The sequence below is a fragment of the Pristis pectinata genome, chromosome 15, assembly GCF_009764475.1.
Source record: "Pristis pectinata isolate sPriPec2 chromosome 15, sPriPec2.1.pri, whole genome shotgun sequence".
Classification (NCBI taxonomy): Eukaryota; Metazoa; Chordata; class Chondrichthyes; order Rhinopristiformes; family Pristidae; genus Pristis; species Pristis pectinata.
Genome location: NC_067419.1, coordinates 21,113,493 through 21,127,427, shown reverse-complemented (window position 1 = coordinate 21,127,427; position 13,935 = coordinate 21,113,493). Strand labels below are relative to the sequence as shown.

Below are 13,935 nucleotides of genomic sequence, written 5' to 3'. Positions count from 1 at the left end.
GTGATTGGTGCTCAGGAAAGCGTGAATAATTGCACTGAATTGAGTGTGGTCCCATCGGCAAGCACGCAGGTTGCATCTTTGAGGCTGTGTGAGCCATCCTAACGCTGTTTCAAGTATCTTTCTGGAAAATTTCATAATTTTTGAAGGGGCGTTAGTACTAACCGCAAAGACATGTTAGCACACCACAATGGGTGAAACCCATTTTCTATGCTATTAAACTTTATTCGCAGCACTGCGAGTGGAGGCAGTGATTGCACAAGGATGTATTTACTTACATGGTTCATTAAAGGAAAACATTTGCAGTATTAGACTGGAAGAGCGGGCGGGTATGGAAGGCTCTAAACATCTCTCAGTGACGCTTAAATTCATTCACAGGAATGAACAAAATATATGTTCAGGACTGCGTCATTTTGGGATTGGTTACAAGATTACATTTTCACAAACCACATCAGACAGATACCGGGATTGCAAGCAGATTTACAACGGCGGACCTTACAGGAGAATAATTATAAATATTAGAGGTTATACTGTTAGAAGAAGGCTACAAACTTCTGTGAAATAAATGTAATAACGTGCCGTTATTTTATGAACCTTAATAGGCAATTTGGGACTCTTTTTCTCAAGCAAATCTGCGAAGGAAAATACTAACCCTGAATCAAACTCCTAAAACATTTCGAAACAAACGATAGTTTAAAATGAGAAACAGACACCTCTCTCCTAGTTTGTAATTATTTACGATTATTTAACTTTCACTCCAGGTTTATTTTCAACAGTGATTCTGCACTAAGAGACACTAATCTGCGGTATAGTTTATCATACTGCTCATTGTCGAAAACAATCCCAACTCTGCAAGATCGGTACGTGCTGTACCGGTGCCTTTCCCTTCTCTTCCTTTCACTTTTCGAGTATTTTTTTTACTTTTTTCCCCCTTTTTCTTGCGGATTTCTTCGGATTTTTTAAGCCCTTGTTATTTATGGAAATGTGTTGGTCGTGACGTACGTTGCGGGCTCTCTCTCTCTCTCTCGGAAAAAAATCCCTAGCTAGCGAGCCGCAGAGGAGCGAAGTGCAGGAGAGGAGGATTGGAAGAGGGCAGCAGCACTACTCGGCACTCACTGCAAGCCAGAGGAAAACAAATGCAGCAGCAATGTCCGAGCTCAAGAAAAACGAAATGGAAATCAGGGATAAAGCTATCCTGCACCAGAAGAGGCGTCTAAAGCAAGCTACACAGTTCATCCATAAAGATTCTGCAGATTTGCTCCCTTTGGATGGGCTAAAAAGGATGGGAACATCAAAAGATCTGGTAAGTCGTCTTCCTGATGGCAGGGTGTACGTGGGCAGCCGAGTCTGCAGTGAATACTGTTGATATCGTGTGATCGGACCAAGGAACGTTTGCACTTATAATCTATAGTGTGTGATGTATACTCTTGAGCTGACCTGCAGCTTGAATTTACTGATGTCATATATAGTCCTGTTTACAAGTGGGGATGTGTGATTGCTCGTCGATAGATACTCGCCCAGATACATTTACAAGTTTCTATAAATGTATCCTTTTATTTTCCGTACTTAGCATATTTTACATGCATTTTACATCCACGGCATATTAGCGATGCATATCATATATTGTTAGTACGTGATGTGTGTTTGTATAGGGTTGCATTTAAGGACAGTTTGCGGCTTTCCAGCTATTTATTAAACAGAGACACTGACTTTGTGGCATTACGAAAACAGTCCTGTTGAAATTTAAATGAAATTCTGACAAGATCGAGAGTTTATATGGCGATCGGAAAATGTGCACAACCTGACAATGATGTAATATAAGGTTTAAAAGGAAAATATTCGACTAAATCAGTGTTATCGGAGTGGAGAAACATTAACGAAGCCAGATCCCTTCTAAATGAGTGCATCTGAAAACAGAAGATTTGTTTGTTCCGATGAATAGGTGAAACTGGGATAGCATTCAGGTAAAGGTGAGTGGAAAATAAATCAAAGGGGAAAGGAGGAGCAAGGGGGAAATATAGGTGGGAAATGGATGAGAAATGAAGAAAGAACACGCGAACAGAGAAAGACAAACTCGGGGGCGGGGGGAAAGAAATATTATATAAAACAAACGATTAATGTGTATAAAGCACGGACAGGTGGCACTTGGCTTACAATGGCCATACTAGAACTTTGAAATAATGATCCAATTGGTGTTCTTCCCCCTCATCATCACTAAATTGTTTTCCTTTGACGAAGGGTTCTATCCTTGAGCAGTTATCACTGAATCTTCTTCCAACGCTCCTACAAAGGATTCCGAATCATAACTACTTGCTGCACAAAATTAATTCTCCCTTCATCACCGGCACTTCTAGAGAAAACATTTGAGCAAAGTATAGAATTAGAACATAAGTGAATGAGAGGTTGGAGGAAGGGAGGAATGGGCAAGATACAGAAAAAACATGGGAAAAAGGAGAAATTGTCAGAAAGGGAATGATGGCCAATGCCTGGCACTGAGAGCGGAGACAGAAAGGAAAGCCTTAATTTTAATTCAGCTTTCCTAACCCAAACTTGGCTGGTTAGAATGTGCGTCACAAACCAGATGCATTCTCACCCATACTGTGTTAACTGGTATGGTTCCAGTTCTATGGAATTCACCTGATCCAGGCAATTAAATGGGTAATTAAAATGTGAAAATAATGCCCACTGATGTAAGACTAACTTCCAGATTCAGGAGCCCCATACAGCCTCAAACCTGCCAGTTCCTGATTATCTTCACCACATCAGCTGAGGTTCAGATGTATTCTGTTGCAGTACCTTGCTGAGCCTGGAGGATCAGAATTGTTCCACGAGATTTATCTCAAAAATCTCAGACTATTTCTTCTCCAGCTTTTTGACCTCTGGTCTGTGTGGAGAAGTGTGGCTGGACACTTGTATCTGATAGCATAATTTTACCACAAAGGGTATTGTCAAAAGTGGAGATAAACTGAAAGTTGAGAAACTAGTGCTTTGGTTGATGACCCATCCTCTACACGTTTCTCTTGGTGTCTAAACAGCCGTTTGCCACAATTTAACTTCATGTTAATCACCTTTTCCTTTTATTATCCAATCCTGTCCATGCATATAATTCTCACTGCATTGGTGCAACAACACCCTGTTTATATGATTCCAGAATGAGACAATGAAAATTTTATTGCAGATACAAGAATGCATATTGAGATCCTATGGTTTTGATGAGAAGCCTGAAGAGAACACTGATCAGAAAATTAAACCTCGTTCATGGTACTTTGAATTTTCTGGATATTAACATCAATCGCCACAAAATCAGAGCCAGCAAGATGGGACAGTCAAATATTATGGTCAATATACTTGGCTTGCAGAGTTCCCTTTGAAGCATTTACTGTAGGGTTTCTTTATCCAGCTAATGGCCACAACTCTCAAGATCGAAGGCTCTACCCTTTCTTAATCTCGCCACCTTGATTATCCAACCTGTATTTTACGAACAGGGTGCCTATCACCCCACTTCACCTGGATCCACCTATCACTTGCTAGCTCTTGCTCCACCCCTTCCTTCCAACTTTCTATACTGGCCATCTCTTCTCGTAGATTAACCTTGTAGCAGCTCAAGGAGGTTGTCCCTGTTTTATGGTACTTCATCATGTGGAAATTAGACATGGAATTAGGTGATATTGAGATGTGAAACAGTTTAGGAGGATTCATTCACAGTGAACAAATACACCTTACACATTGCACCATGCATCTGTAACAGCCAATCACAAGGATCCAATTCAATAAAGTAACATCTTGTGTCTTATTACTTGATGCCAGGAGGCCAATGCTAGGCAGTATTTACAGAATTTAGTCCAGGAATTATATTTTTCTTGTTCTGATTCACTATTTGCCTCATTCACTACTTGCTCATTTAGAGTTTAAATGTCCAAAATTTCAGGTGGGTTACAGTCTTCATTATAGCCTGAAGAGCACACTCCACCGCTGTACATAGGGCTGTTCTGTTGGCATTCTAAGTGCATATCAAAACTATTTAAATAAGGAAATAAACTACTCAGGTTCAGGCAATTGAGACATTTTTCTTTTCCTTCTCCTTTATTTATCTACTTATAAAATATCCTGCTGCCTGGAGTCAGAGGAGCTGGCTGCTTCTGTTTAGTGTCAGATATCTGAACTGGCATAAGCAGGGTCCCAGACAATGACTGGCAATAGGTGACTAATTTTAATGGGATTCCCTGCATTCCACCCAGTGCACACCGGTGTTTCAGGTTTGATCAGTTTTTCAGGAAGTTATCCCAGGCAATTCCTAATAATATGAAATTTCCAGTCACTTTCACCATCTCAGTACACAATTCCAGATCAAAGCATGTCTAAAATATGAGCCCCGAAGCACTGTACCCTACAACCACCACCCGAAGTGATTCTGATTATTCTTTCCTTTTCCATATCCACTCTTATTGAGCCTCAATGCAAGAATTTAAATATACTGCTTCACAACATTCTTATTTCCAGATATGGCATCTGCTAAATAACTCTTCTATTGATTGAATCTTTCCATCTTATTTCTGCAGTGCTGATAAAAGTCTAATCAATCACTAGATTGCTCCATGTAAAACCTTATTTGTCAAACTTGTTTTAATACAAAATCAGCTTCAATTGCTTTTATGTTTCCTATTTATTCTTTCATATTACTCATCTCCTACCACTTACTTTTCAGTAGTACTCAACATTTTCTTTAGTTAATACAGGTGCAATCATCCTGCATTTAGGTTAAACACTACCCAACACTCCCTCTATCCTGCTTGCTATAATCCCATCAGCTTTTATTATAGTGGAGAATACCCCATCCTTTTAAGTTCTCCCCACTCCAAAATTGTTTGAGGGACTGAAACCCTGACTTTTCTCACCAGAGCCTTGGCTCAGAGCTGTCTTTTATTCTCTGTTGCTATTCACCAGCTTGTGGCATGGATAATGTTTCAGAAATTTATTTGCATTTTAGGTTTTTCCTTAAGTCTCCTATCTAATAGCATAAATTTACCACAAAGGATTAATAATCAAACTCTGGATAACCAATTCACAATGGAGTCAAATATTTGACTCCTGGTTCTCAAGTTCTCATCATGCTAAAGAGAATTGTGTGGTATTTTAGGAAAGGACTTTTGGATATCTTGACAGTTATAATCTGACCTACCATCATGACCAGCTTTTTGGTATTGACCAAATTATTGTAAATGGGCCTTCAGTTCCAAACACCATATTGAGAATCAGACAAAATGCTGGAGGGAACTCAGCAAGTCAGGTAGCATCTATGGAGGGAAATGGACAGTTGACGTTTTGGGGTGAGATTCTTCATCTGGAGGGTCTCGGAATCCAGATGAAGGGCCTCAAACTGAAAAGCCAACTGACCATTTCCCTCCAATAGTTGCTGTGTGATGCACTGAGTTCCTCCAGTGATTTGTGTGTTGCTTCAGATTCCAGCATCTACAGTTTCTCATGTCACCATATTGAGAGTGCCGTATTATAACTGGGCTTGTCATAATATTTCACATCTCAAATGATTCCCAGCTTGGGTCGGCTGTGATTTCATGTTAATAGGTACTTAACTGATTAAGGGAAACACGGGATGTTTGTGTTAGGACCAGAGCTGCCGATATCTGAAGCCACAGTAGGCCTGGGTAATAGTTTGTAAGTAAAAAGGCCCTGACCTGATTGATGGCCTACTGCATGATCATTGGACTGATCTTGGGACCCACAAGGATTCCTGGGTCAGCATAAACTCTGTTTTGGGCCAAAGTACTGCCTTTTCTGAATGTGCTGGAAATGTATTTCTGACCTTTTTCTACCCAGGGAACAGGTGTTCTGGAGATTTAAAGCCCAGATAATCAGCCCTCAGTAAATTGACTGTTGATAACCTGCCTAATCTTTGGTCTGCTCGCTATCCTCCATGTGACTTTCTCTTTGGCGGCCTTTGTTCCCCAGAACTCTCACTTAGGCAGATGTTAGTCTCTATGGTCTAAACCACCACATGACACAAATGTTTTGGGCTGAACCAGTTATAATTTATGCTGTATGTTGCTTCCTGAGCTTGAGTTTGAAGTTGGCTCCCACACTAGCTTAGGCCATTAGGAACAGAGAACTTTCTCTCCACATGAAGAATACCTGGAGTGCAGCACATTCAGATCATAGTGTGCCCTTTTAGTGACAGCTGGAGTGAATATGTGATGATAAGGAAAAAATGATTTCCAGCTAATACTGGAGGTTGATGTAAATATGAGGAAAACAGAATGACAATTTGGTGACTGACTGTAAAAAGTAGTGAAGATGACAAAAAATTGAAAATAAATTTGCAGGCAAAAATCTGGGGAAAAAGTGAGGAAAACAAAAAGAAAGACAGAGAAAGGCAGTCAGATATAGTCACCAAATTAAAAGTAATGTTGAGAGATGACAGAGAGAGATCAAAGCCAAATGCTGTCAGCTTTACATGCAACTCCCTCCTTAGGGGGCTAATTTTTCAATGTGGTCATCTTTTTACTGCTTTACTGTGAAGGGCCAGCTTCTGTCACCAGAATCAATAAAACAATAAGAAAATGACCACATTGGAAATATTAGCCCCCAATGGCAGGAGTTGCATGTAGAGCTAATGGCATTTGGCTTTGTAACTGTGCATGAATTAATGTGGAAGTCCCAAAAGTTCTGTGCAGCTGATTGCCACTACAACATCTATTGTGCTCTGATCTGGACTTTCCAGAGACCAGCAGAAGAGGCTGCAATTCCACTAATGCTGGCAAATCTGCTACTGAACTTGCACCAGGTTAGACCTGGGTCAGGTTCAGAGGCTCCATTTATTTCAGTGGAAAGTAACAGGAGATGGGTAAGTTACAGACAGTTTACATATTGAGTTGATTAATTTAAATGTATGTACTCTTGATTAAATGTTTTAATGTTTGTTAATTATTTTCCAAAGTGTTTTTTTCATGTTTGTGAAAGTGAAATGTGCAAGGTTTGATGGCTGGTTCATTGGGGTAGGGTGTGTAGTTTAAATATTTCAGTGGAATTGTCAATCAGTAAGGCCTGCATTGTTCAGGCCTTTGTCCGTCACCTCTGGACCTGCTTCTTTTCAGAAATTTACATAGAGGAAGAACAAGTTTAGCAGGTAGGTGACCAATGAATGTGGGTGGTGAGCATCTGAGTGGAAATTTCACACCTTCACATTTGTTTAGTGTTCTCAGAAACTGAGAATTTATTAGTGCTTAGAGTGGTAATCCTGAAATGATTAATTTAACTATCTATCTGTTTATCTGTCAAAAAATGTCACCAGAAGAACCTGTTTAAAAACTATGTCCCTGAATTTTCACCCTAGGAACTGCACCACATTGAAATGGGTTTGACTGCCAAATGTCTGTAGGGATGTTTGCAGGAGATTTCAAAGAACAGATTATTTGCATTGCTAATGATGGAATCCTTGATGCAAATTCCATGCAAAACAGGCATGAATCCAATTCCACCGTAGAGTGGAATTGGTCTGTGCAAAGAACACATTCACATATTAAGGTCATGTGAGATTTTTACTTACGTATTTAATTTTAATCTTCAAATTTTAACTTTAATCCTAATCCATAAATCATTTTGGGGTGGAGGGAGAAAGTAATAATTCAGATAGCGTTGAGTTTTGGCCAGGGATTTGAGGAAACAACCCTGGGGTTAGTGGTGAGGTGGGCTCCAGAGGCGGGAACAATCTGGGCTGCAGAAGCTACAAACAAGAGATCCAATGGGATCCAGACAAATTCCTCCGTTCCTCCCAAAGAAACAAAAAGAATAAGAAATAAACTTTCTTTCCGGGACCACAAAGTCTCCATTGGGTCCTGACAGGTTTGGCTTGGTAAAGAAGTGAGCACTTGATGTTCTTGTTGCATCTTAACTGCTCTCTCACTTGGTTTCTACCAGACAAGCAGGGAAGATGTAGTCATTGTGGCAGGATTCTTGGAAATTAGCTAGCTCTACTCAATAATAAACACTTCTGGATGAAGATTGGGGCAGTAGATAATGTTGACTTTCAGAAACTTTACAGAATGGCTGACCACAGGAGCACATGGCAGAGGTATCCAAAGGTACAAAGCTATGGGATAGAGGTAAAAAAGAATTCACAATTTTTGAGAGTCAGAGATGCAAGTTAGAGATGCAGAGCGGAGAAGCTGGTTGGTAGGCATTATAGTAGAAACATCCAGAAGGTCTTGTGTGTTAGGAGGAAGGAGCTAGCAGAGGCACTGATTGCCCGTACACTTACCAACATCCCCCACTGTGACCCCCACATTCCACCACTCCTGAACTGTAATTCAAGAAGTTCTGTGACCTGACCACCAAACACTGCATGTTCTTCGTTTTCTTCCTGTGGCCAACAGTAAGAAAAGGCAAATTGCTATCAATGGGGAAAATGATTGAAGGAGTTACAGGTTTGACAGTGTGAGCAGTTAGAATCATACAGAAGGAGACCATGCATCCCATTGTGTAGATAGCAGCTCATTGGAGTAATTGGTCCCACTTTGTTGCTCTTTTCCCATAACCCTGAAAACTTATTCTTTGCAACTATATATCTGATTTTCTTTCTAAAAATGCAGCATAATTTTCTATCATCCTTTTGGGGAGTGCATTATAGACCACAGCAATTCACTGTGTGAAGGAAGTTCTCTTCCTTGGATTTTTTTCCCCAACCTTTTGTATTTTTGTTCTCTATCAAACCCCCTCACAATGTGGAAAATCTTGATTAATCTCCCTTTTAACCTTCTGAACGTTAAGAATGGTGCCTGTGTCAACATTCAACCACAGGTTACATCGACATTATCAGAGGAACTGACTGGGATGAATACTTTCACTTAAAAAATGCTGCACAATCAACAAAGTCAGGAATAATGACACTGAAGTTCATTACAATAGAATTTTAAAATAATAAGCTGTGATGGCAACCTTCCTGGTTTATCATGGAAGAATCATATGTTTAATGAAAAGACAGATGAGATGTATATTCAGGCAGTAAGAAGCCTCTGAGATACAGTATTATGAATAACTGTATTTTGCATGCTGAATACATAATTATCCAAATTTTTGAAACAATTACAACACAAATCACTTGAAGGAATTACATGATTTCCTCACTGAAAATTTGTGACAGCTAATATTTCTTCAAATTGACTTTGTCACATTATAAACTGATTAGTATCTTACTCAATCAGCAGACACCATTAAATGTAAAAAAATCTACTCTGCTAAAATTTCAATATACAAAATATTCAGCTTTTTAAGATTATGAATTGCAATAGTAGGTTTTGCAATAATTTCTAGGTAACCTATTGCACAATCTCCTAATTGAATGTCACTATGATTACATACCCTTAATTGGGAATTGAGAAAACAGTGATTAGATAAACACCCATCAGATGTAGCATGGGGGGATGTGAGAAAGATGTTTTTCACGCTGAGAGTGGCTGTGATTAGGAACTTGCTGCCAGGAAGGGTGAAAACAGAGTGATTCAGGGCTTTGGAAAGGGAATTGGGTAGGCGCGTTTGAAACCAAGTTGCATGGTTGGGAAAGAGCAGAGGAATGGGGCTGACAAAAAGTGCTGGTCCTGTCTCAGTGAGGTAAATAGCCTCCTTCTGTCCAGCACACAAAGGAGCTGGAGGAATCCAGAGGGTCAGGCAACATCTATGGAGGGAAATAGACAGTCAACATTTCAGGTCAGGACCCTTCATCAGAACTAAGAGTTCTAAGAGTTCCTCCAGCTCTTTTGTGTGTTGCTTCAGATTCTAGCATCTGCAATCTCTTGTGTCTCCCTTCTATGTCAAATTGATTGTATGATGCTGTGAGATGTTTCTATTTGGTGCTCCAACTTTAAGAGACACACAATATTACACATCACTCTTAAACTAAATTAGTTATTCAGTGGATCAATTAACTTTTTGATACTGGATCCAAAGTGGATTAATTGTGGGAAGCTAGGGAAAAAAATTGCAGAGGCCCTGGCAGAGATATTTGCATCATCCTTAGCATTGGGTTAGGTAGCAGAAGACTGTAGGATGGCTGATGTTGTGCTTTTATTTAAGAAGGACTGCAAGGGCAAGCCAGGGAACTACAGGGCAGTAAGGATGACAGGATCTACCTGGCTTTGGAAAAGCAAGGACTGATTAGGGGTAGTTAGCATGGCTTTGTGTGTGGGAGATCATGTCTCACAAATTTGATTGAGTTTTTTGAGGGGGTGACCATGAGGATTGAGGAAAACAAAGCAGTAGACAATGTCTTCATGGATTTAGCAAGGCCTTTGACCTTTGATAAGGTCCTACATGGTAGGCTGGTCCCGAAGGTTAGATCACATGGGATCCAGGGTGAGCTAGCAAGTTGAATACAAAATTGGCTTTGTGGTAGGAGTCAAAGGGTGGTAATGGAGTGTTGTTTTCAGATTAGAGGCCTGTGAGCAGTGGTGCCACAGGGATCAGTTCTGGGTAATGATTTGGATGAGAATGTAGTTGGCATGGCTAGTAAGTTTGTGAATGATACCAAAACTGGTGGACAATGAAGAAGTTTATCTAAGATTACAAAAGGATCAAGATCAACTGGGAAAGTCGGCTAAGGAATGGCAGATGGAATTTAACTCGGACAACTGCAGAGTGTTGCATTTTGGGAAGTTAGGACAGGGCAGGAGTTGCCCAGTAAATGCCAAGGCCACGGAGGGTGTTGTCAAACAGAGACCTAGGGGTACAAGTTCATAGTTCCATGAAAGTGACGATACAGGTTGACAGGATGGTGAAGAAGGCATTTGCCAAGCTTGCCTTCATCGGTCAGGGCACTGAAAACAAGAGTTTGGGCGAGATGTTATAGCTGTACAATATATTTATTTATATTTATTTATTAGTCACACGTACGTCGAAACACACAGTGAAATGCGGTTTTTTGTATTACTGAGAATGTGCTGGGGGCAGCCTGCAAGTATCGCCACTCTTCCAGCGCCAATATAGCATACCCACAACTCCTAACCTGTACGTCTTTGGAAGGTGGGAGGAAACTGGAGAACCTGGAGGAAACCCAAGCAGACACAGGGAGAATGTACAAACTCCTTACAGATAGTGGCGGGTATTGGTGAAATGCACTTGGAGTACTGCCTGCAGTTCTGGTCGCCTAGCCAAAAGAAGGATGCCATTAAGCTGGAAAGGGTGCAGAAAAGATTCACAAGGATGTTGCCAGGACTGGAGGGCTTCAGTTATGAGAGATTGGATAAACTGGGGGTGTTTTCCCTGGAGTGTAGGGGGCTGAGGGGTGACCTTATAGAGATTTCTAAAATTTTGAGGGGAATAGATAAGGTGGAAGGTCACGTTTTTTCCCAGGGTAGGGGAGTATAAAATTAGTGGGCATAGAGTTAAGGTAAGGGAAAGATTTAAAGGGGACCTGAAGGGCAAGTTTTTCACTTAGAATGTGGTGGGTACATGGAAAGAGCTGTCAGAAGAAGTGGTAGAGGTGGTTACAATTACAACATTTAAAAGGCATTTAGACATATACATGGATAGGAAAGGTTTAGGGGATTATGGACCAAACACAGGCAAATGAGTCTAGCTCAGGTAGGCAACTTGGTTAACGTAAGACAAGTTGGGCTGAAGGGCCTGTTTGCTTGCTGTGTAACTCATAGACTCTATGACTTCCCAGTCTTATGGGTGGAAAAAAGCAGATATTGATCTAATGTAAACTATAATTTCTCCCAACTTCTGTATGGAGCAATCCCAGGCCAGATACAAGTTAGACACAGATTAAAGCTTTTCATTTTCAACATTACTCTAAAAGTTAAAAACTCCTGTCATTGTTAAATGTAATCCCAATGCTAAATCTAAAAAGGGCTCTTAATTTTTAAGAGTGAGGTAGTACTTCCTTAGATCAATTTTCTTTGTGCACATTAGCCCTCAATCTAAAATCTATTAACACATAAGACCTATTGAAGTTCCAGAGACATTGCTTTATGAATGTAGTTTCTTGAGATAGTCATCTTTTTCAAATGGGACAGATATCATTGGAGAAATTATAATTTGAGGATAAGTTACTGCACGTTTTCTTCCCAAATTCTACATTCAGTGCTCAACCAATACTGCATCAGGATGAACAAGATTGGCAAAATCATGAAAGACAGCAAATAAGGCATCAATATTGGCAGTATATTTGTGCCTGAGACTAAAATGGAACAATAGATAGATATTTATTTATTAGTCACATGTACATCGAAACACACAGTGAAATGCGTCTTTTTGTGTTACCGAGAACGTGCTGGGGGCAGCCCACAAGTGTTGCCACTCTTCCAGCGCCAACGTAGCATGCCCACAACTCCTAACCTGTATATGTTTGGAATGTGGGAGGAAACCCGAGCACCTGGAGGAATCCCATGCAGACACATGGGGAGAACGTACAAACTCCTTACAGACAGCGGCGGGAATTGAACCTGGGTCACTGGCACTGTAATTAGCATTACACCTACCACTACACTACCGTGCCGTGCCAGTAAAAAGTTGCAGTGGTAAAGTTGTGGTCTTTCTCAGGGCAACCTCCAAGTGATACATTGCCATGAAGAAAAGAAGCAAGGCCATTAGTTTTATTGCAACAGTAACATTCATGGCAACACCAAGAACACCTGTGTGCTTACCATCGATATAACAAAGATGATACAGATGAATTATTCATCATGGCCAACAACTTCATTTTTGCCACAAACTAACAAGCAAAATGAAAAGGAAACAACTCTGGATTATTGCTGGTACTTGTACATCTGGAGTTCACCAAATCAATTTTCTCAATTGGGCCCCTCCGTAATAATAGACAATTCCTGTGCAAGCTGTGATTCCAACCACACCACCATCCCCCCCCCCCCCCCAACAACTTTTGTATCCAGAATATCTGTCTTGTTTTATGTTGTCCTTCAGCACAGTGTTATGGCAGCATGAGAAATATTAGTAACAGTACCAAAAATTTAAATTTTAAAATTGCTTAAAATCAAGGCTATAAATTACTGTTGTTGATGAGAGCAGATGTTTAATGTATTCATATAACATTTTTGTCTACTTTATAAATGAAGTTTATTAAAATGTATTTATTTAATGTGTTTATATTGTAAGTCACAAATATTCAAAGTATGAATGTGCTCCAGATGGCTTTAAGTGTAGAAGTAGCAAGGCTGTACAGTAAAATTCTAATGCTCTTCGATGCAATTGTTCGAAAATCCGGATGGTTTGACGTCTGGCTCACGGGTCCCAGTTCCTACATTCCCTTTAAATTCACCTGGTTTGCTGGAAAATTTAGTATTCTACTGTGCTGCAAAACATCTAAAAAATGTGATTTAATAGTGTTAATTGGAATAACTACCAAGAGTCTGGAAAATCTGCCTGTCTGGCACCTCCATGGTCCCAAGTGTGCCAGACTATTTCAGATTACTGAAATAGGGGATTTCAACCATTAACATTTACAGAAACAAGAAGAGTAAAAGGTAAAAAAAAAGGAGCAAAATCTTGAATGCATTCAACTGAACTTTCTTTTTTAGTAGTACATAGCCAGCCCAACAAGTGAGGAGGCAGTATTCAGATTTAGTAACAAACCCCGTGTAAGTAGAACAGGTGGCAGGGGTAGAACAAACTCGAGGCAGTAATCATATTTCAGTTAGATTTAGCATAATTATAGAAAAGGTAGTCTTCCATTAAGTTTCTAAATTGAGTTATGGCATATTTTACTAGGTTTGGGATATGATTTAGTAAAACTGAACTGGAAGCAGCTAAATGAATGCAGAGCAATGGGAGAGATTCTGGGAGGAGATGGTGAGGTTTCAGACCAAAGCAAATCCCATTTTTTGTTTAAAAAAAGTAAGCTTCCAATTGTAGATGGCTATTGATGTTGGGGGACACACTGGACAGGGTAATGCAAAAAAGGGGAGGTTT

General features: G+C 40.1%; 1 protein-coding gene across 4 annotated transcripts in view; it reads left to right on the top strand.

The window, feature by feature from the left end:
- Positions 1-863: 863 nt before the first annotated feature.
- nrip2 (nuclear receptor interacting protein 2) overlaps positions 864-13,935 on the top strand; it is a 43,543-nt gene continuing 30,471 nt past the window's right edge. For 3 of the 4 annotated variants that reach the window (XR_007957534.1, XR_007957533.1, XM_052030762.1), the window contains exon 1: positions 864-1,300. Coding sequence is in view for 2 of the 4 variants with exons in the window: in XM_052030762.1 (XP_051886722.1) it covers positions 1,145-1,300 (156 nt within the window). In the remaining 2 variants the exon portion in view is untranslated. The remainder of the gene's footprint in view (positions 1,301-13,935) is intronic. The other variant, XM_052030761.1, reaches the window with a different exon arrangement.